The 24,695-nt window shown below is 45.2% G+C and overlaps 1 protein-coding gene across 1 annotated transcript in view; it reads right to left on the reverse strand.

Moving 5' to 3' along the window:
* LOC135057128 (uncharacterized) overlaps positions 1 to 24,695 on the reverse strand; it is a 116,107-nt gene that overhangs the window by 72,522 nt on the left and 18,890 nt on the right. Inside the window, exons 6-7 of the mRNA XM_063963024.1 lie at positions 22,470 to 22,607; positions 579 to 661 (exon numbers count right to left, since the gene is read on the reverse strand). Coding sequence (XP_063819094.1) covers positions 579 to 661; positions 22,470 to 22,607 — 221 coding nt within the window. The remainder of the gene's footprint in view (positions 1 to 578; positions 662 to 22,469; positions 22,608 to 24,695) is intronic.

Raw genomic sequence — 24,695 nt, forward strand, 5'->3', positions numbered from 1 at the left:
CAGATATCAAATACATTGGCCTCGACATTTATCAAGCACATTGGCCCCCACAGGTATATATCAAACACACTGCCACCCCATACATTACCCAGACATACCCCTAGCTCACCATCACTATCTGAACTCATACCCATATATGTGAATGTTCTGCTTAATGTCTGCATGTTCTGTATTTGTTTTCACCCACTCATATCTGTAGGTTTTGCAAAAAGTGTTTTGCACTATAGTTGTCTGTATGTTCTGCATTATAATCTGTATCATGTTTCCACCCCATCTATATAGTATGTCCAGTATTATGTGCCTGAGATCCCGTCTGTATTGCTAGTGATGTGCCCCTTAATATGGTGCAGTGATGTGCCAGCTCCCCACTGTACTCAATAGTGTGGTCCCCCTGTTGTATTTACAGTAGTGAATGCTCCTTCTCCCCCTCTGTTTTCTCAGTACTGCGTCTCCACCCCTCCCCATGTATGGCCATTAATGTGCTTCTCCGGCCCTTCAAACTCCCTGCCTACCCCAGGTATCTTACCTTGTTCTGCTCTGTCTTGACAGCCTGTACCCTACTTCACACTTAAACTCACCAGACGCACGGGTCTCTTCTCTTCTGTGACAGCACGGCGGCAAACATTAGGCATCAGCTTCGTGCTATGATGTCTGCGCGACACTGCTCAGGGGACAGAATTGAATATGGAGCGGGGAGCGGGCTCCCCCTCCCCTTACATTCCAGAACTGCTTCCTTTATGGCCCGGAAGTCGCCGGCAGCGTCTCATTAGTAATGAAGCTAGTAGTTCCGCCACTGGGTAGAGCACTGTGCAGGGCATCTCTGGTGGCCGGTGAGCAGCAGGCTGCGGCACACCTGACAACCGCTGGCGGCACACTAGTGTGCAGCGGCACAGCGGTTGAAAAACGCTGCTCTACTTGAAGGTATTCAAATTCAAGATGGAGCCTCTAAGAGCAGTGATCTCAGGTCTGGAGGAGGGGGAATTCCTAGTATCCCTGGATATCAAGGATGCGTACCTTCACATTCTGATCTGGCCGCCTCATCAGGCCTATCTAAGGTTTGCACTACAGGACTGTCACTATCAGTTCCAGACATTGCCATTTGGCCTCTCCACAGCACCGACGGTGTTCACCAAGGTCATGGCAGAGATGATGCTCCTCCTCTGCAAGCAGGGAGTGAACATAGGTGGTCATTCCAAGTTGATCGCTAGCTGCTATGAGGCAAAAAATGAGACTTCTGCGCAGGCATATGCGGAGCAATGTGCACGCGCAACGTATTATTACAACGAGCAATGTAGTTTCACACAAGGTCTAGCAAAGCTTTTCAGTCGCACTGCTGGCCGCAGAGTGATTGACATGAAGAGGGCATTTCTGGGTGTCAACTGACTGTTTTCAGGGAGTGTTCAGAAAAACGCAGGCGTGCCAGAAAAAATGCAGGCGTGGCTGGGCAAATGCAGGGCGTGTTTGTGACTTCAAAACAGGAACTGAACAGTCTGAAGTCATCGCAAGAGCTGAGTAGGTATTGAGCTACTCTAAAACTGCACAAAAAAACTTTGCCGCCGCTCTGCGGTCCTTTCGTTCGCACTTCTGCTAAGCTAAAATACACTCCCAGTGGGAGGCGAAATAGCGTTTGCACAGCTGCTAAAAACTGCTTGCGAGCGAACAACTCTGAATGACCACCATAATTACTTATCTGGACAATCTACTGATAAAGGCATCTTCCAGGGAGAGGCTGTTGCAGAGTATTGCTCTGTCAACTCAACTACTACGCGATCATGGGTGGATCCTGAATCTTCCAAAGTCCCATTTGGAGACAACAAGAATACTGCCCTTCCTAGGGATGATACTCGACACGGAAGTGCCGAGGTTGTTTCTGCCAGTGGAGAAAGCGTTGGTGATCCAATCAATGGTCCGGGATGTCCTGAAGCCAGCCCGGGTATCGGTTCATCAGTGCATTCGCCTTCTGGGAAAGATGGTGATTCCATGCAAGGCTCTTCTAGCTGGATCTCTTGGACAGGTGGTCGGGATCACATCTTCACATGCACCAGCGGATATGCCTGTCGCCGAAACCCAGAATTTCACTCCTTTGGTGGCTGCAAACTTCTCACCTACTCAAGGGCCACAGGTTCGGGATTCAGAATTGGATTCTTCTAACCACGGATGCAAGTCTCAGAGGTTGGGGAGCAGTCACCCAGGGGGAAAACTTCCAAGTAAAAGTGGTCAAGCCAGGAGTCTATCCTTCCAATAAACATTCTGGAACTAAGGGCCATATACAACGGCCTTCTAAAAGTGGCCCAGCTTCTGCAAGATCAAGCCATTCAGGTTCAGTCGGACAATATCACAGCGGTGTCCTACATACAAAGGCAGGGCGGAACAAAGAGCAGAGCTGCAATGTCAGAGGTAAGAAGAATCCTCCTCTGGGCAGAAAGGCACGTGGTGGCACTGTCAGCAATCTTCATTCTGGGAGTGGACAACTGGGAAGTGGACTTCCTCAGCAGATATGATATCCATCCATGGGAATGGGGCCTACACCTGGAGGTATTCGCAGAGGTAACAAGCCGATAGACATGATGGCCTCTCGCCTCAGCAAATGGCTTCGGAGGTACTGTTCCAGGTCACATGACCCAAAAGCAGTGGCGGTGGACGCCCCGGTAACTCCATGGGTGTTCCAGTCAGTATATGTGTTCCCTGCACTTCCACTTATCCCAAGAATTCTCAAAATAATAAAAACAACAAGAGTTCAGGCGATCCTCATTTCTCCGGACTAGCCAAGACGGGCTTGGTATGCGGATCTTTTGGAATTACTGCTGGAGGATCCGAGGCCACTTCCTCTTCGCGTGGACCTTCTACAACAGGGCTGTTCGCCTATCAAGACTTACCGTGGCTACGTTTGATGGCATGCAGGTTGAACGCCAGATCTTAGCTCAGAAGGGCATTCCAAACAAGGTCATTTCTACTCTGATCCAAGCTAGGAAGGGAGTAACATCTAAGCATTACCATCGGATTTGGAACACATCCTTTTGACACAGTTCCAGGCTTTTGACACAGTTCCAGGCTTTTGACACAGTTCCACATCGCAGACTGCTAAATAAACTTGAAAGTTTGGGATTGGATATTAGGATTATTGAATGGATAAGATCTTGGTTGAAGGATAGAAAACAGAGAGTTGTGGTAAATGGAGTGCATTCACAGGAGGGAAATGTTACCAGTGGAGTACCCCAGGGATCTGTACTTGGACCAGTGCTTTTTAATATCTTTATTGGTGACATTGCAAATGGCATTAAAGGGAAAGTATGCCTTTTTGCAGATGACACAAAGGTATGCAACAGGGTAGACACACCAGGTGGGGTAAAACAAATGATTGAGGATCTAGGTAGACTAGAGGAATGGTCAAAAGTCTGGCAATTACAGTTTAATTCCAAAAAATGCAAAATCATGCACTTGGGTCTCAAAAATCCTAAAGCTAAATACAGTATTAATGGCACTATACTGGAAACTACTGAGGAGGAAAGGGATCTAGGAGTCACTATTTCAGATGACTTAAAAGCAGGTAAGCAATGTAACCAGGCAATGAGGAAGGCTAGTCAGATGTTTGGCTGCATTGGGAGAGGAATCAGCAGCAGAAAGAAAGAAGTAATAATGCCACTGTATAGGTCATTGGTACAGCCTCATCTAGAATACTGTATTCAGTTCTGGAGGCCATATCTTCAAAAGGATATTAATACATTAGAAACTGTACAAAGGAGGGCAACTAAAATGGTGCATGGCCTACATCACAAAACATACCCAGAAAGACTAAGAAATCTCAATATGTATAGTTTGGAGCAGAGAAGGGAAAGGGGGGACATGATAGAAATTTTCAAATATATGAAGGGTTTTAACAAAGTCCAGGAGGGAAACATTCTCCAAATGAAGAGAAGCAATAGGACACGAGGACATGCACTGAGACTGGAGGGGGGGAGGTTCAGGGGAAATTTGCGGAAAAATTATTTCACAGAAAGGGTAGTGGACAAGTGGAATAGCCTCCCATCAGAGGTGGTAGAGGCTAAGACAGTAGAGCAATTTAAACATGCATGGGATAGACATAAGGATATCATTACAAAGAAATAAGGATCAAATAAGGTTAGTGATAAAAAATAAAAAAATAAGGGGCAGACTAGATGGGCCAAGTGGTTCTTATTTGCCGACAAATTCTATGGAAGAAGTATGTGTCTTGGTGTGAATCCTTGGTGTGGGCCTACGCTTGGGCTCCATAAAGGTCCAGATTTCGTCACTGTCCATTTTCTTCCAGAACCAACTGGCTGCTATCCCTGAGGGTCAGACATTCTTGAAAGGAGTTCTGCACATCCAGCCCCCCTTTGTAGCCTCCTACGGCACATTGGGATCTTAATGTGGTGCTGCAGTTCCTGCAGTTGGTTTGGTTTGAACCTTTACAAGAGGGGGACGTAAAGTTTCTTACTTGGAAGGCGGTCACACTCTTGGCATTAGCATCTGCAAGATGTGTCAGAATTGGGGGCATTATCGCACAAGAGCCCCTACTTGATTTTCTATGACGATAGAGCTGATCTCAGAACGTGTCAGCAATTTCTTCCAAAGGTTTTTCCTCTTTTCATATCAACCAATCTATTGTGGTGCCAGTGGCTACTGAAACCTCGATTACCTCAAAGTACTTGGATGTTGTGCGAGCTTTGAAAATATATGTGAAGCGAACTACTCATCACAGGAAGTCAGACGCGCTATTTCTCCTTTATTATCCCAACAAGATTGGGTGTCCTGCTTCTAAGCAGACAATTTCACGCTGGATCAGGCTTACTATCCAGCAGTCTTATGCTACGGCAAGATTGCAGATTCCAAAATCTGTTAAGGCCCACTCTACCCGTAAAGTGGGTTCTTCCTGGGCGGCTGCCCGGGGTGTCTCAGCTTTGCAGAGCGGCTACTTGGTCAGGGTCGAACACGTTTGCTCAGTTCTACAAGTTTGATACTTTGGCCTCTGAGGACCTAAAGTTTGGTCAATCTGTTCTGCAGGAACCTCAGCGCTCTCCCTCCCGTACTGGGAGCTTTAGTACATCCCCATGGTACTAAATGGACCCCATCATCCTCTAGGATGTAAGAGAAAATAGGATTTTATATACCTACCAGTCAATCCTTTTCTCGTAGTCCGTAGATGGCTTCGATTTCCTACTTTCCTTGGTTAAGTATTGTTGGTTCAGCTGTTGCTGAATCGTTTCACGTTGGTTAGCATGGCTTTCCTTTTGTTATGTGTGAGCTGGTGTGAATCTGACCACTATCTGTGTATTTCCTTCTCTCAAAGTATGTCTGTCACCTCGGGCAGTTTCTAGACTGGGTCTGGTAGGAGGGGCATAGAGGGAGGAGGCAGCCCACACTATTAAACTCTTAAAGTGCCAGTGGCTCCTAGTGGACCCATCTATACCCCATGGTACTAAATGTACCCTAGCATCCTCTATGGACTACGAGAAAAGGATTTACCGGTAGGTATATAAAATCATATTTTTTCTTATTCATGGGGACAAAAATGGCAAACTCATCTTTAATTTACTTAGAGGAAATAGAACTGATTCTGCTATTTTGGCTTTACAAGAAACAGAGGGAAAATGAGTGCATAGTGGACCGGCCATTTTGGACGACTTATACCAATTTTACTCAAATTTATATACGCAGGAACCAATCCAGGAAGATAAAATTTCCTTTCCTCAACTTCCTGTTCCTTAAAGTGAATCGCTTACATCACCCATTACTGAGCAAAAAGTACTATTTGCAACTAAAGGACTTAAACCTGGTTATTCCCTGAGACCAGATAGTTTTACTGGGAAATTCTACAAACTTTTGCCATCCTCTCTGGTTGCTCTGCTTACAGCATTTTTCAATTATATCTTATGTGGTCATACTCCTTCCCAGTAGAGATCCCTCACTGCCAGGTTCTTATCATCTGATGATTATAAACGCTTTATGAAAAATTCTACCTGAACAATTTAAACATATAGTTCCATCTCTAGTACATAGCAACCAGACAGGCTTTGTTTGGGGTAGAAACTCTGTTTCCAATACGAAAGAATATATCTGTCTTCCATTTTAATTATGACAGGATGACACTCCAAACATCCTTATGTCACTTGACGCTGAAAAGGCATTTGACCTGGTAGTGAGGGATCTTTTTGAAACCCTACACTGTTACAGCTTTCCCAGTCAAATGATCCTCCTCAATATTCTTTACTCTCCTTCTACTTCCAGAATACTAATAATTTTATCTCAAAATCTTTTACCATTTATAGAGGCACTCGGAAAGGTTGCCCACTTTCGCCTCTGTTATTCACATTCGTTTTGGAACCTTTCGTCATCTCTCTTCGCTCCAACATTCCATGGTATTTGTTGAGGTAACCAAGAACTGAAGCTATCTCTCTTCGCGGACGACATTCTGCTTTTTGTATCCAGCCCTACTGTTTCCACCCCTGCTATATTAAACAAAATTAATGATTTTCACTCTTTTGCAAGATATAAAACTAATTGACAAAAAGTCCTCCCGCTTACATGGCCTGATTTACTTCTGCAATGTCTCCTCCTGAGTACCACTTTCTGTGTACATTTATCTAAATGGAAATAATGAGGTATTTTTATTACTCCATTTATAAAATATATTCTGCCAACTTCTCTGTGGTCATTGATAGGATTATCCAGTCTACTCTGCACTGGATGAATCTGCCCCTGTTATTGATAGGAAGGACAGCAAAGGTTACAAATATTTTATTTCCTATACTTGCTTATCCTTTATAAATGCTCTCTCTGGTGCTTTCAATAGTCAGAGGACCTAGAGGAGGCTATTTGAATTATTTATAGAGCTCAACAGATATACCTGAGATTTATGTAGAAAGATACTTCTTTAATAAGAACATGAAGAGAAATGGAGAGGTTGCATCACCCTTTCTGATAGATTGCCAAGATCAAGGAGCATTAGATATATTAAATGAACTCTGCACTGAACCAGAACCTACCCAAGATATTTTTTAGGATGTGAATTCTACTAAATCCAGATTTAAAAATAAATCCGAATTCTATCCGACCCAACATAAAACTGGTTATATTGAAACTTTTTATGCAGCTACTCTTAGTGATTTTAGAAAATTATGTACCTCTACCAATAAAAATAAACAAAAGTATAATTTACATCCAAATGAGAGAAAAGCACTTAAAACCCTAAAGGATGATAATTTGATCATAATAAAGACAGTGGATAAGGGCGGCAGTGTAGTCATACAAGACAAGAATGACTAAATCAGTGAGGCCACTAGACAAATGAATAATTCCAAGTTCTACACCATACTTCCCAAAGATCCTACAGTGGAACATATGAGTTAAGTAAAAAGTTTACTCAAGGATGCGCTATAAAAGGGGATGGTGCCCAAGAACAAATATAATTTTTTGTTTACTTCACTTCCTATTATCCTAACATACTATAACTTAACTAAAATATACAAATCTCTTTCTTCAACTCTTGGGCATCCTATAATTTCTGAAGTGGGATTCCTAACCACAAATTTATCTGCATTTTTTGGGGTGGAATTCAAATGTTTTATTACCCCCGATCTGCCATCTAAAATAAATGGAGATCACAGGGCAATATTCTACTGAACCCAGTTCTCGCGCTGATTGCGCCCATAAGAGACGAGATTAGCAGCGTCAAGCAGCTAAACCCGACTAAAATCATGGGCGCGATCATGAAAAGTCCCATTTGGACATCCAAATGAGTCACTTTTCATGCATTTCAGCTCACCTCCGTAGGGGGTGGCGAGATGAAATGCTGATATCACGCCCATCGGCAGCAACATCTGAATACTGCCGGCGGGCACGATGGGGGCGGGAGGGGAGGATGGAAATTTTGAATCCAGTCCATTGACTCATTTTTACATCCTCACGTTATTTTATGAAAATCGTATACTAGACTCGACTCCCTTTATCAATCATATTAAAGACATCAAATGGAAAGCTGATTATGTACATTTGACTTGTGATGTTGAGTTTCTATATACGTATATACCACACATAGGAGGCATTAATGCACTTAAGAATTATTTGATTCCTGATAATTTTACTTTAGCACAGTGTAACTTTATTCTTCATTCCGTTCACTTTATACTCACACGTAACTATTTCACTTTTGATTCCAAATTGTATTTACAGAAGCACGGTAGCGCCATGGGCACCAGATTCACTCCAAGTTTTGCAAATCTATATATAGGATTCTTTGAACAGACTTACATCTGGGAGGGACCCTTTGGGGTGCATCTGGAGATCTATGGTTGGTACATTGATGACATGTTCTTTATTTGGGAAGGTGATGGGTTTTCCACACAATCGTTTATTTATTATTTAAATGACAACACTTTTGGTTTGACATTTATGAACACTAAGCACCCCACAAGAATTAGATTCTTGGACATTGCCCTCCAAGTAGAAGGGAACAGTTTGGTTATCTACACACAAAAAAAAGATGTCGATTGCAGTAAGTTTCTTAACTTTAATAGCTGTCGTTACAAACCCTGGCTATTGAACATTCCAAAGAGCCAATATCTAAGAATCAGGAGTAATTATTCAAAAGATACACAATTTATACAACAAGCTGATGACCTGATAAAGGCATTTGTTGCACAGGGATATCCAAGAGGCCTTTTTGAAAAAAGCATTAAAAGAAGCTCTAAATATAAATCATAATAATTTATTCTGTATCCAAAATGCAAAAATGAATCAAGTTCAATAAAATATAGGTCCTATTTTTATATCAAAGTTTAATACACAATCAAATTAATTATTAGGAAAAATAATTCTTTATTAAAACATGATGTGCTTGTGAATTGCATAGTAGAAAAACAAACAAGAATTATAAAAAAAAAAAGTAATCTTAAGAATGTACTGGCTTCGAGTCACATTAAAAGGATCAACTACTTTAAAAGATCCTGCTACTATGGATAGCTGGATAAGTTCTCGTACTATCATTAAAGGATGTTATAACTGTGGTAAGACCAAATGTATTACGTGTAGTCACAATTTGAACAGAAGCGCTGGATTTGAATCTAGTTCACTTGGACATAGTCTTAAGATCAAAAACTTTATCAAATGTCATAGTTCGTTAGTTGTTTATTTAATCACTTGTGTGTGCGGGGCACAGTATATAGAAAGAACAACCCGCACACTGAATCTGAGGTTCCTATAACACAGACCTAATGTTCTACATGTGGAAATAACACATAGCTTATCACGTCATGTAAACTTTAAGCATAAAGGGGGTGTTAATGTTTTATCAGTGCAGGGTATAGAACAGACAGAAAGAACAGACAGAGGAGGAAACAGATTCAATCAGCTATGTAAAAGGGAAGCTCTCTGGATATTTTCTTTACATACCATGTCCCCTGTAGGTCTCAGTGACACAACGGAGATGAACAACATCTAATTTGTGTGACATCCAGATATCAAAACCTCCTTTCCCTCCCCCTTTCTTTCTCTTTCACAGAATTTGTTTGGAAACCATAACATCCATCGCTCTGAGTATGGAATATAAGGTATCATCAATAGCTAGCTAAATAAAAATAAATGTGTATTATGGAACATTACATTTGTGTATATACAGTGATCGCAAAAACGCGCTATAGCGCGTATTTTACCCGATTTTGAGGGAAGGTGACTCACTTTTCTGAAATGGGCGAATCCCCGGGGACGCGCTCTGCTGCAGCAGCCAATCACTTCCTGTTAAGTGACTGATTGATGCCTGTGACTGTGGGGGAGAAGGTGAGCACCGCGGAGGCGCCGATTCATCACAGACTTGGCGCTGCTGTTGCCTGAACCCTCCGCTCAGGCGCACGTCCTCATGGACTGAGCGCACCGCCTCTCCGCAGGTCAGTTTCCCCGCCGCTCCTGTCAGCTGCTCTGAGCGCCGGCCAGTGTGTGTGTGTGCGGTGTACATCTCCCGCCATCCCGGTCTCCGCGCTGAACGGACTTCTGGCTGCTGGCTCTCGCCGTGCTCTGCCAGTGAGGAGGTGCTCTGCACTGTTGCGGTGTGTAAGTGGTGGGGGCCAGTTAGTGTGTGTGTGTGACTGGGGTACAAGGAGAGATGGTCATTTGCTGCTTGTGTGTCCGGGTTGTTTTGGGAGGGGGGGGCAATTACTGGGTGTGTGACTGTGCACGGGGTATAAGGAGAGAAGGTTAAATTACTGCTTGTGTGTCCGGATTGTATGGGGGTTGGGGGGCAATTACTGGGTGTGTGCACGGGGTATAAGAGGGGGGGGGGATTATGAGGTGTGTGTGTCTGTCTGGAGTATGAGGTGGGCAGCTGCTGAGTGTGCCCGGGGTATGAGGTGGTCAGATGCTGTATGTGTGCACGGTGAATGAGGTGGTCAGATGCTGTGTGTGTGTGTGTGTGTGTGTGTGTGCGTGCGTGCCTCCGGGGTGTGTGGTGGGTAGCTGCTGTGTGTGTGCTTGGGGTATGATGCAATGTGTCTTGGCGCTCTACCTGGTGCAATGTGTCTCGGCGCTCTACCTGGTGCAATGTGTCTCGGTGCTCTGCCTGGCGCATTGTGTGTAACATGCTCTGCCTGGCGCATTGTGTGTAACGTGCTCTGCCTGGCGCATTGTGTGTAACGTGCTCTGCCTGGCGCATTGTGTGTAACGTGCTCTGCCTGGCGCATTGTGTGTAACATGCTCTGCCTGGCACATTGTGTGTAACGTGCTCTGCCTGGCACAATGTGTGTAACGTGCTCTACCTGGCGCAATGTGTGTAACGTGCTCTACCTGGCGCAATGTGTGTAACGTGCTCTGCCTGGGCGCAATGTGTGTAACGTGCTCTGCCTGCTGGAATGTGTGTAATGTGCTCTACCGGGCGCATTGTGTGTAACGTGCTCTACCTGGTGCATTGTGAATAACGTGCTCTACCTTGTGCAATGTTTATTTGATTTACCTGGTGCAATGTGTCTTAAGTGTTCTACCTGGTGCAATGTTTATATGTGCCCTACCTGGTGCAATGTATATAACGTGCTCTACCGGGCGCATTGTGTATAACGAGCTCTACTGGGCTCAATGTGTATAATAATGCGCTCTACCTGGCGTAATGTGTATAACGTGCTCTGCCTGACACAATGTGTATAACATGTTCTACCTGGCGCAATGTGTAAAATGTGCTCTACTTGGAGCAAAGTGTATAGCGAGCTGAACTGGAGCAAAGTGTATAACGTGCTGTACCTAGTGCAATATGTATAATGTGCTCTACCTGGTGCAATATGTATAACGTGCTCTACCTGGCGCAGTGTGTATAGGAGGTTCTACCTGGTGCAATCTGTATAAGCGGAACTACTGTGTGGTGTAATGTGAATTGGCACTATTATGTGGTCACGCCCCTTCCCCATGAAGCCACGCCCCTTAAATTTTGCGGCGCGCCCTGCCTATCCTTTACGGTCTAGTGAGGAGGAACACCAATTCACTTTCTGCCTAAGGGCACCAAAATGTCTAGTTACAGCTCTGGTGCAGGGTGTCCTGTATGCTACACAGCCCAGCAGCATTGTCACCCCATCACCCCACCTTGCAACACTTTTGTAGTGTCCAAACAAGATTAAGATTAATAAGAACCTTCATTCCGATGGGACCCAGAAAAAGACTGGTAGGACCCCAATTTTCGAAAGTGAGGGGTCCCTGGGACCCACTTTTTTTTTGGATCAGCGCGATGACTGATATATATATATATATATATATATATATATATATTTGCTCTTAAAGTGGTGGAAGTTATGAATAATAGATGACCAATGAGTATTGAAGATTGAGTAATTTTATTTTCTGAAGAAAAGTTGGAGTATCGCTGGAGGATTGAACCCGGGTCTTACTGCGCAGTGTAATAGCGCTTTAGTCCACTAGGCTATTTAACCCATTGAAAAATTATCATTTTGGAATTTAATGTTAAAGTTTAAAAAGAAAAAGTCAAACTAGATAGCTGTAATGTGTTCATGAGAGATTACATTTGTATGTGATGCACCAATGATTTGGATAAGTTATGAGACTTGGCCAGATAAGCAATTTATAGAATGGAGGATATAAAGAATATATAATGTGATGAAAGAAAAAATAATTTACCAAAGCCCCACAGGGGGATCAACTGCGGACCTCTATGGTCGGTATACCAGCGCTTTAACCCACTAAGCTATTTAGCACATAGAGGATTCTTGTTGCCGGAACTGAATGTTCAAGATTTTATATATATATATATATATATATATATATATATACACACACACACACACACACACTGCTCAAAAAAATAAAGGGAACACTTAAACAACACAATGTAACTCCAAGTCAATCACACTTCTGTGAAATCAAACTGTCCACTTAGGAAGCAACACTGATTGACAATCAATTTCACATGCTGTTGTGCAAATGGAATTATAGGCAATTAGCAAGACACCCCCAATAAAGGAGTTGTTCTGCAGGTGATGACCACTTCTCTGCTCCTATGCTTTCTGGCTGATGTTTTGGTCACTTTTGAAAGCTGGCGGTGCTTTCACTCTAGTGGTAGCATGAGACGGAGTCTACAACCCACACAAGTGGCTCAGGTAGTGCAGCTCATCCAGGATGGCACATCAATGCGAGCTGTGGCAAGGTTTGCTGTGTCTGTCAGCGTAGTGTCCTGAGCATGGAGGAGCTACCAGGAGACAGGCCAGTACATCAGGAGACTTGGAGGAGGACGTAGGAGGGCAACAACCCAGCAGCAGTACCGCTACCTCCACCTTTGGGCAAGGAGGAACAGGAGGGAGCACTGCCAGAGCCCTGCAAAATGACCTCCAGCAAGCCACAAATGTGCATGTGTCTACTCAGACGATCAGAAACAGATTCCATGAGGGTGGTATGAGGGCTTAACGTCCACAGGTGGGGGTTGTGCTTACAGCCCAACACTGTGCAGGACGTTTGGCATTTGCCAGAGAATACCAAGATTGGCAAATTCACCACTGGCGCCCTGTGCTCTTCACAGATGAAAGCAGGTTCTCACTGAGCACATGTGACAGACTGGAGACGCCAAGGAGAACATTCTGCCTGCAGCATCCTCCAGCATGACCGGTTTGGCAGTGGGTCAGTAATGGTGTGGGGTGACATTTCTTTGGGGGGCCGCACAGCCCTCCATGTGTTCACCAGGGGTAGCCTGACTGCCATTAGGTACTGAGATGAGATCCTCAGACCCGTTGTGATACCATATGCTGGTGCGGTTGGCCCTGAGTTCCTCCTAATGCAAGACAATGCTAGACCTCATGTGGCTGGAGTGTGTCAGCAGTTCCTGCAAGATGAAGGCATTGATGCTATGGAGTGGCCCGCCCGTTCCCCAGACCTGAATTTAACTGAGCACATCTCGGACATCGTCTCGCTCCATTGCACCACAGACTGTTCAGGAGTTGGCGGATGCTTTAGTCCAGGTCTGGGAGAAGATCCCTCAGGAGACCATCAGCCACCTCATCAGATGCATACCCAGGCATTGTAGGGAGGTCATACAGGCACGTGGAGGCCACACACACTACTGAGCCTCATTTTGACTTGTTTCAAAGACATTACATCAAAGTTGGATCAGCCTGTAGTGTGTTTTTCCACTTTAATTTTGAGTGTGACTCCAAATCCAGACCTCCATGGGTTAATAAATTTGATTTCCATTGATAATTTTTGTGTGATTTTGTTGTCAGCACATTCAACTATGTAAAGAACAAAGTATTTAATAAGAATATTTCATTCATTCAGATCTGGGATGTGTTATTTTAGTGTTCCCTTTATTTTCTTGAGCAGTGTGTGTGTGTGTGTGTATATATATATATATATATATGAATCAACAATGAAGCTTTTATATATGTGTTGCTTATTAAACTAGCAATTTCTCAATGATGTCATGTTTATAATACTATTTCTATAATGATAAGATATACTTTATAAAACTCCACATGGGGCAGTTGCTTTTGAATACAATCTCCAGGTGTGAGAATCACCTTAATAATGAACTGAGACATTTGATTGGACACTGATGCCTTTAAAAAGGTGACTACATGGAGTGCACACTATTACCGTTCCTTCTGAACAAGCTGCCAGAACGGACAGTGGCGAAACGCGTTAAGGAGGGACAGCACCCTCCCACACCTACTGCGCTCCTTTTGCCAATTGCCACCATACAGCACGGAGACAGACAGAAGTACGTGAGCCGCGGCCTCCCTCCCGCTGCATATCACAAAGCACTTGCTACACTCCACTACAGCCGAGCAGCTCAATGGAGCATAGGAGACTTTATATCCAGGACGGCTATAGCTACAGCTGGTGAGAATAACTAATGTGAGCGTGAGGTAGCAGCATACCGCTGGCTGACCATTCACTAACTGAACACTGCGTTCTTATTGCCTGTTATAGGTAAAGCTATCTGTCACTGTTTATATCCATTGCTGAGGAGGAGAGTTGTATTAACATTTTGATACATTATTGCTACTTTTATAGTCATTTTACCTTTACTAAGTTCTAATAAATGTATAAGCGCTCTCTACCAGAGTAACTTGCATCAGTCATTCTCTTGTTAAAGCTATCTGTGACTGGCTATGTCAGCTGGGAGCTACTTCTATTAGGCACTATTAAGGTGGAGTTCTGGTTAAGAAAACATTAACCCTTTGAGCACACATTTTTGGTGATCTAGCTTTCAAGATCAGATGACCTTCGGTGGACAAAAGCCTTTTCTAAATGTAAATGGAAAGGCAAAAAAAACTAGAATTTCCAAACTAAAGATGATTCAACCAAAGTCTAGAGGAGGCCTTCATCTACCAGATATTCAGACGTTTTCTAAATAAGCATTTTCTTATATTTCCCACTGTTCACGATTGTCTCGTTTCACTAGTTTACCATTAGAGGAAGAGCTATTTTCACCATTCTATCCTGCCACCCTTCTGTATCTGCCCCATACATAACGTTCTAGAGATATACTGTCACATATTGTATTTACAGACAATTATAAGACTTGGGTGACTATTAATACATGTTTACATACAGATCAGCATTTTTCCAGATATGATCCATTTTCAGGCAACCCTGACCTCTTACCCTCTCTCACAATAGCTCACTATCAGACATGGAAAGATAAAGGTATTCCAGCATTTCAGGAAATCTTGGGGCACTATTTATTCCTAGCAACAAAGGTGTACAAAGTACAATGTCCCACATTCCCTATTTTTCTTATACCTACAGTCCAGACACTATGTGTTTAGTAACCTTCCTCCTAAAGTTTCCCATTTACCTGCAGCTCCATGTCCTCACGCTAGCTTCTCTATGTCTGTTGAATAGTTTATTTCCAAGTTGTATAAAGTAACAGATTGAATTGGATTCAGTTTAATAAAGAATTTATTCCAAAGACCACGCCCTTGTACAGACAGACAGCATTAGTTTCTCTCAGGGTTACAGGAAGATAACTTGAAATTTGATGGTGCACTTATTTTATAATACTTGGTTACACCCAATCCTTTTACCACACCCACTGATCTCATACATTCTTGAAGAATCTCTCTATGTTCTTATTCAGAAAGTACTGTAAAATTTGTGATTCGCAATCCGGCTGATTATTGAACGACTGTGTAGGTGCAGCGTTCGCATTGCACAAGCGTTAGCAAAAATAGCAACATATATTATGTACAGATCATGAGCGCAATGCAGCCACTGTTTGACTGACAGGAAGTTGGCGTTTCTGTGAGGAAACCTGCTGTTTTCTGGCTGTGTCTGACAAAATGCAAGCGTGCACAGGCGTTTTTAAGGAGGCCCTCTGACGTCAGCGATGACCACTTCCAGCGTTTGTGTCGCACGAATTGTGGACGACCTTGCCTGGCGCAGATAGGAAAAATCTACGGTGTTCTGATAACTATGTATGGTTTTGTGATCAACCCACATATTGCAATGCATTAGCAATTTCTGCAATGGGCGTTTTCAAAATCTTTCTCTAATTGGCAAAACCATGTGCACTGCAGGTGAGGCAGATGTAAAAATAGGATTTTGATACCTACTGGTAAATCCTTTTCTCTTAGTCCGTAGAGGATGCTGGGGTCACATCAAGAAACATGGGGTACAGACGGGATACGCAGGAGACATGGGCACTTTAAGACTTTCAAAGGGTGTGAACTGGCTCCTCCCTCTATGCCCCTCCTCCAGACTCCAGTTATAGGAACTGTGCCCAGGGAGACGGACATTTCGAGGAAAAGGATTTATTGTTAAACTAAGGTGAGATACATACCAGCTCACACCTCAAGCACGCCGTACAACATGGCATTCAACATAACGCAAGTCAACAGCATGAACAACGTCAGCAACAGGCTGACTAAAAACGTAACACAACATGTGTTGAAGCGTAACAAAAAACTGCAGATACAGTATGCACTGGGACGGGTGCCCAGCATCCTCTATGGACTAAGAGAAAAGGATTTACCGGTAGGTACCAAAATTCTATTTTCTCATACGTCCTAGAGGATGCTGGGGTCACATAAAGAACCATGGGGTTATTATTATCCTTTATTTATATGGCGCCACAAGGGTTCCGCAGCGCCCAATTACAGAGGACATAAATAATCAAACAAGAAAACAGCAACTTAAAGTTGATGACAGTATAGGACAAGTACAGGGTAAATAAACATAGCAGATGACACTGGAATAAGTATCAGGTGGCAGAAGACTGCTGGAGTTGATGCAGTTGAAGATTATTAGAGTAAGAAAGGATAAGCACATGAGGGAAGAGGGCCCTGCTCGTGAGAGCTTACATTATAAAGGGTTATAGCAAAGCTCTAGAACAGGCGGGAGAGTGTGGATGACTGCAGCACCGATTGACCAAACATGAGGTCCTCATCAGCCAGGGTATCAAACTTGTAGAACTTAGCAAAGGTGTTTGATCCCGACCACGTAGCCGCTCGGTAAAGTTGTAATGCCGAGACCCCCCGGCAGCCGCCCAGGACGAGCCCACCTTTCTGGTAGAATAGGCCTTCACCGATTTTGTTAACGGCAATCCAACCGTAGAATGAGCCTGCTGAATCGTATGACAGATCCAGCGCGCAATAGTCTGCTTGGAAGCAAGAGCCCCAATCTTGTTGTGAGCATACAGGACAAACAGAGCCTCTATTTTCCTAAACTGAGCCGTTCTGGCGACATAAATTTTCAAAGCTCTGAATACATAGAGAAACTTTGATTCCAGCAAGGTGTCAGTAGCCACTGGTACGACAATAGGTTGGTTCAAGTGGAAGGACGAAACCACTTTAGAAAGAAATTGCTGACGAGTCCTCAACTCTTCTCTATCTTCATGGAATATCAAATAAGGGTTCTCGTGAGACAAGGACGCTAATCCAGACACCCGCCTTGCGGATGCCAAGGCCAACAGCATGACCACTTTCCAAGTGAGGAATTTCAACTCTGCCTTCTTTAAAGGTTCAAACCAAAAAGATTGAAGGAATTGCAACACCACGCTAAGATCCCACTGTGCCACTGGGGGCACAAAGGGAGGTTGGATGTGCAACACGCCTTTCACAAAAGTCTGTACTTCTGGAAGGGAGGCCAATTGTTTTTGAAAGAAAACCGATAAGGCTGAACTTTGTACTTTAATTGAGCCCAACCTTAGGCCCGCAGCCACACCAGCTTGTAGAATATGGAGAAATCGTCCCAACTGAAATTCTTCTGTAGGAGCCTTCTTGGATTCACACCAAGACACGTATTTTCTCCAAATACGGTGGTAATGTTTAGACGTTTCTCCTTTTCTAGCCTGAATAAGAGTGGGAATACCCTTATGGGCTAGGATCCGGCGTTCAACCGCCAAGCCATCAAACGAAGTCTCGGTAAGTCTTGGAACACGCACAACCCCTGCTGTAACAGATCCTCCCTCAGAGGAAGAGGCCAGGGATGAGTAATTCCTGAAGATCTGGATACCAAGCCCTCCTTGGCCAGTCTGGAACCATGAGGATCGCACCTCTGTTCTTCTTGTGATCTTTATCACTTTTGGAACAAGTGGAAGCGGAGGAAACACATACACCGACTGAAACACCCATGGTGTCACTAGGGCGTCCACTGCTATTGTTTGAGGGTCTCTCGACCTGGAACAATATCTCTGAAGTTTCTTGTTGAGGCGAGACGCCATCATGTCTATTTGAGGGATTCCCCAAAACTTGTCACTTCTGCAAAGACCTCTTGATGAAGACCCCACTCTCCTGGATGGAGATATGTGTCTGCTGAGAAAGCCTGCTTCCCAGATGTCCACTCCTGGAATGAAGATCGCTGACAGAGCGCTTGTATGCCTTTCCGCCCAGAGGAGAACCTTTGTGGCCTCTGCCATTCTGCTCTTTGTTCCGCCCTGGTGGTTTACGTATGCTACTGCTGTTATGTTGTCCAACTGAATCAAGACGGGCCGATTGTGAAGATGTTCCGCTTGTAGAAGGCCGTTGTAAATGGCTCTTAACTCCAGCACGTTTATGTGTAGACAAATTTCCTGGCTTGACCATCTTCCCTGGAAGCTTTCCTGCTGCGTGACTGCTCCCCAGCCTCGGAGACTCGCATCCATGGTCACTAGGATCCAGTCCTGGATCCCGAACTTGCGTCCCTCTAGGAGGTGAGAGCTGTGCAGCCACCACAGCAGTGAGATTCTGGTCTTGGAAGACAGGATTATCCTTCGGTGCATGTGCAGATGGGACCCGGACCACTTGTCCAACAGGTCCCACTAAAACACTCTGGCATGGAACCTGCCAAACTGAATGGCCTCGTAGGCCGCCACCATCTTCCCCAGAAACCGAGTGCATTGATGGACCGATACTCTTGCTGGTTTCAGAATTTGTTTGACTAGGCTCTGAATTTCCAGAGCCTTTTCCCCTGGAAGAAAAACTCTCTGTAATTCTGTGTCCAGAATCATTCCTAAAAATGACAGCCGTCTCGTCGGAACCAACTGTGATTTTGGCAAGTTTAGGAGCCAACCATGTTGCTGCAGAATTGTCAGGGAGAGCGAAATGTTCTCCAGTAATTGGTCCCTGGATCTCACCTTTATTAGGAGATCGTCCAAGTATGGGATAATTGTGACTCCTTGCTTGCGCAGGAGAACCATCATTTCGGCCATTACTTTGGTGAAAACCCTCGGAGCCGTGGACAGACCAAACGTCAATGTCTGAAATTGGTAATGACAATCCTGCACTGCAAACCGCAGGTAAGCCTGATGTGGAGGATAAATGGGAACATGTAAGAAGGCATCCTTTATGTCTACCGACACCATAAAATCCCCCTCCGCCAGACTGGAGATCACTGCCCGGAGAGAGATTCCATCTTGAATTTGAATTTTTTTTAGATAGAAATTGAGGGATTTGAGGTTCAGGATTGGTCTGACTGAGCCGTCTGGCTTCGGGACCATGAACAGGCTCGAATAAAAGCCTTCTCCCTGCTGTGACGGCGGAACCTTGACAATTACTTAATTGTGACACAATTTTTGTATTGCTGCGCATACTACCTCCCTGTCCGGAAGAGAAGCTGGTAAGGCTGATTTGAAATAATCGGTGAGGGGGAACGTCTTGAAACTCGTTTGTACCCCTGGGACACTTTCTAAAACCCAAGGGTCCAGGGCCGGACGAGCCCAGAACTGACTGAAGAGCTTGAGACGTGCCCCCACAAGTGCGGACTCCCACAGAGGAGCCCCAGCGTCATGCGGTGGATTTGGCAGAAGCCGGAGAAGACTTCTGCTCCTGGGAACTAGCCACGGCCGGTGATCTTTACCCCTTCCCTTTCCTCTAGTAGCAAAGAAGGAAGACCCTTGGCCCTTTCTGTATTTACTGGACCGAAAGGACTGCATCTGATAGTGGTGTGCTTTCTTTTGTGGTGCAGGCACATAAGGTAAAAATTATGACTTACCCGCAGTAGCCATAGATGCCAAGTCAGCGAGGCCGTCACCAAACAACACACCACCTTTATACGGTAGAGACTTCATAGCTTTGTTAGAGTCAGCATAAGCAATCCATTGATGAATCCACAATGCTCTCCTAGCTGAGACTGCCAAGGCATTGGCCCTTGATCCCAAGAGGCCGATATCCCTTGCAGCTTCCTTTATGTAGACTGCAGCGTCCCTGAGATAACCCAGTGTCAAAAGAATGCTTTCCCTATCCAGGGTATCTATTTCAGATTTTTCGATAGCACCACTCACCCACGCAGACGCAATGGCTGGTCTGAGTAGCGTACCCGTGGTGACAGATGGATTACAATGTATTTTCCTGCCTACGATCTGCAGGATCCTTTAGGGCTGCCGTGTTAGGGGACGGAAGAGCCACCTTTTCGGACAGCCGTGATAAAGCTTTGTCCACAATGGGGGGTGACTCACATTTTTCCCTATCCCCAGAGGGAAACGGATACACCACCGGAATCCTTTTGGGAATCTGAAACTTTGTCAGGATATTCCCAAACCTTTTCACAAAGTATGTTCAGTTCATGAGAGGAAGGAAACGTTACCTCAGGTTTCTTTCCTTTATACATACAGACCCTAGTATCAGGAACAGTAGGGTCCTCGGTGATATGTAATACATCTTTTATTGCCACAATCATGTACTGAATGCTCTTCGCCAGTTTTGGATCTAATCTGGCCTCACTATAGTCGACACTTGAGTCAGTGTCCGTGTCGGTATCCGTGTCTGCCAGTTAGGCAAATGAACGCTTTTGTGACCCAGAGGGGGTCTGGACTTGAAACAATACATCCTCTACGGATTTCTTCCATGCCTGGTTCTGAGACTCAGATTTATCCAATCTCTTATTTATCAGAGCCACATTAGCATTCAAAACAATCACCCAATATGGTGTTGGCGGTGCCGACAGGGTCACTCCCACAGCTGTGTGTCCCTAATACAGTCTCCTCCTGGGAAGAGCACTCTGCCTCAGACATGCCGACACACGTGCACCCAACACACACAGACACACTGGGTCTATAGGGGACAAACCCACAGTAAAGCCTGTCAGAGAGACAGAGGGCGTTATTGCCAGATCACACCCCATCACTCAATCCCGGTCTGAAACACCACAGAAAAATGCCCCAGACCTGCAGCGCTTTTCTAAAGTACATATAATGCAAATAAAAATAATTGTGCCCCCCCCCGTTTTTCACCCTGATACTCATGCAGCAGTGTAAGGAAGGACCAGCGTCTCCGCAGTCCCCCCCCCCCACGCCCTGTAGTGCCGCTGCATTTGGGAGCCGATTGCTGAGCGGTACCTCAAAGCCGTCACTGAAGTCTTCTTTTCTTCTACTCACCTGTCTTCTGGTACCTCAGGAGCTAATGGTGTCCTGTAGCCAAAGAAGCAGAGCTTTTAAACTCACAGTAGTAGGTCTGGCTTCTCTGCCCTAAGTCCCACAAAACAGGGAGACTGTTGCCAGCAGTTCTCACTGAAAATAAAAAAACCTAACAAAGTTTTTTCAGAGAAACTCAATAGAGGTCATCAGAATGCATCCAGTCTGCCTGGGCACAGATTCTAAACTGGAGTCTGGAGGAGGGGCATAGAGGGAGGAGCCAGTTCACACCCTTTGAAAGTCTTAAAGTGCCCATGTCTCCTGCGGATCCCGTCTATACCCCATGGTTCTTGATGTGACCCCAGCATCCCCTAGGATGTATGAGAAATGTGCAGATAGAGTTAGATTAGGGGGGGTTATATTGTTTCTGTGCAGGGTAAATACTGGCTGCTTTATTTTTACACTGCAATTTATATTTCCGTTTGAACACACCTCACTCAAATCTAACTCTCTGCACGTTACATCTGCCCCACCTGCAGTGCAAATAGATTTTCCCATTAGCGGAAGATTTTCGTTTTGCGATCGACCATGAATTAGGCCCATAGACGCTTATATAACACGATGGTCTGGTATTGATGTGGAGAGTGGTGCCGATATCTACTGGCAGGGACAAACTGGGGCTCCTATTTGGATTGGGCATTTGTAAACTTGCAAGCGCACATCACGGGGGGGGGGGGGGGGGAGGGGGCGCAAGGACATGACACACGAGGACGTGCTGTAAGGGGTGCGTGGACTTACTGCACCCCCCCCCCCATTTACATGGAGACAGACACTTTGGAAAGTAGGGGCAGCTAAACCAGAGAGCCAGAGGCTGCGCTGCACACGGCCTTCCCATATCTCTGTGGAACTGGATGAAACCACCAGTCCATTGGCACTTCTGGAATATGCCAGAGGTGACAGATGGGCAGTACAGCCCTGTCCAATGCAATAACGTGTTGCTACAACCCTATTGTGTATCAGATCATAGTAATGCTTTACTCCTGTGATTCCTGATGTTTAACTAGATACGATTTGCCTGCAAAACTTTTCCCACACTCAGAGCATGGAAATGGTTTCTCACCCGTGTGACTTCTCTGATGTGTAACAAGACGTGATTTGATTGCAAAACTTTTCCCACACTGAGAGCATGGAAAGGGTTTCTCACCTGTGTGACTTCTCTGATGTCTAACAAGTTCCGATTTACACAGAAAACATTTCCCACACTCAGAGTATGGAAATGTATTCTTACCTGCGTGACTTCTCTGATGTCTAAGAAAAAACAATTTGTGTTCCCTAATGCACACTGAGTGAAAAAGAATACTACATAATAATCAGATATAATGGAGATCTTAGTTGCGTATATCTGCAGCTACAGGGTTAAGCCCCAAGGCCGATCGGCAAGGCTTCTCCGTCACTGGGGGTCCCTAATACTAGGTATAGGTCCGGGGTGCAAGACCCCATCACGTCGGCATAGGTCAGCTACCCCAGGTCAGTACACATGTGAAAGTTAATAAGGGTTAATAAGAAGCACCTAAGTGCTATGTATATGTAGTGTGATTAAAATAATACAAAAATATATACAAAGTGATAGGGAAAATCATAAGTGTTAATAAAGTGTTAGGGTGTGCAAAACTGAAGCCGCCCAGCCATCAGTGATCGCGCTGAGTCCAAAAAAAAGTGGGTCCCAGGGACCCCTCACTTTTGAAAATTGGGGTCCTACCGGTCTTTTTCTGGGTACCATCGGAATGAAGGTTCTTTTAAACTTAATCTTGTTTGGACACTACAAAAGTGTTGCAAGCTGGGGTGATGGGGTGACAATGCTGCTGGGCTGTGTAGCATGCAGGACACCCTGCACCAGAGGTGTAACTAGACATTTTGGTGCCCTTAGGCAGGAAGTAAATTGGTGTCCCACTTCCCAGACCGCAAAACATAGGGAATGCGCGCCACAAAATTTTAGGGGGGTGGCTTCATGGGGAAGGGGCGTGACCACATAATAGTACCAATTCACATTACACCACACAGTAGTGCCGCTTATACACATTGCACCAGGTAGAACCTCCTATGCACATTGCGCCAGGTAGAGCACTTTATACATACTGCGCCAGGTACAGCACGTTATACACTTTGCACCAGGTACAGCACGTTATACACAATGCACCAGGTACAGCACGTTATACACTTTGCACCAGGTACAGCACGTTATACACTTTGCACCAGGTACAGCACGTTATACACAATGCACCAGGTACAGCACGTTATACACTTTGCACCAGGTACAGCACGTTATACACTGTGCACCAGGTACAGCACGTTATACACTTTCCACCAGGTACAGCACGTTATACACTTTGCACCAGGTACAGCACGTTATACACTTTGCACCAGGTACAGCACGTTATACACTTTGCACCAGGTACAGCACGTTATACACTTTGCACCAGGTACAGCACGTTATACACTTTGCACCAGGTACAGCACGTTATACACTTTGCACCAGGTACAGCACGTTATACACTTTGCACCAGGTACAGCATGTTATACACTTTGCACCAGGTAGAGGACTTATACAAACTGCACCAGGTACAGCACGTTATACACATTCCTCCAGTTATTGCACGTTATACACATTGCGCCAGTTAGAGTGCGTTATACACATTGTGCCAGGCAGAGCGCGTTATACACATTGCGCCAGACAGAGCGCGTTATACACACTGCGCCCGGTAGAGCGCGTTATACACAATGCGCCTGGTAAAGCACGTTATACACAATGCGCCCAGTAAAGCACGTTATACACAATGCGCCCGGTAGAGCATGTTATACACACTGCACCAGGTAAGAGCACTGAGGCACCCTGCACCAGGTAAGAGCACGGAGGCACCCTGCACCAGGTAAGAGCACTGAGGCACCCTGCACCAGGTAAGAGCACTGAGACACACTGCACCAGGTAAGATCACTGAGACACACTGCACCAGGTAAGAGCACTGAGGCACACTGCACCAGGTAAGAGCACTGAGGCACCGTGCACACCAGGTAAGAGCACTGAGGCACCCTGCACCAGGTAAGAGCACTGAGGCACCCTGCACCAGGTAAGATCACTGAGACACACTGCACCAGGTAAGAGCACTGAGGCACACTGCACCAGGTAAGAGCACTAAGGCACACTGCAGTAATCACCGTCGTCCTCCCCCCCCCACCCCCCGGGCCGCAGCAGACACAGGGACACAGACAGGGAATGCACCACACGTGCAGGGATCGGCGTCCTCCGTGATCTAGTGGGTAAGGCTGGGCTTTGTGACTGGGGCTTCTCGCGGGAAGCCCCAGTCACAAAGCCCAGCCTTACCCACTAGATCATGGAGGACGCCGATCCCTGCACATTGCCAGCAGAAGCTGT

Source organism: Pseudophryne corroboree, chromosome 3 (genome assembly GCF_028390025.1).
Source record: "Pseudophryne corroboree isolate aPseCor3 chromosome 3, aPseCor3.hap2, whole genome shotgun sequence".
Classification (NCBI taxonomy): domain Eukaryota; kingdom Metazoa; phylum Chordata; class Amphibia; order Anura; family Myobatrachidae; genus Pseudophryne; species Pseudophryne corroboree.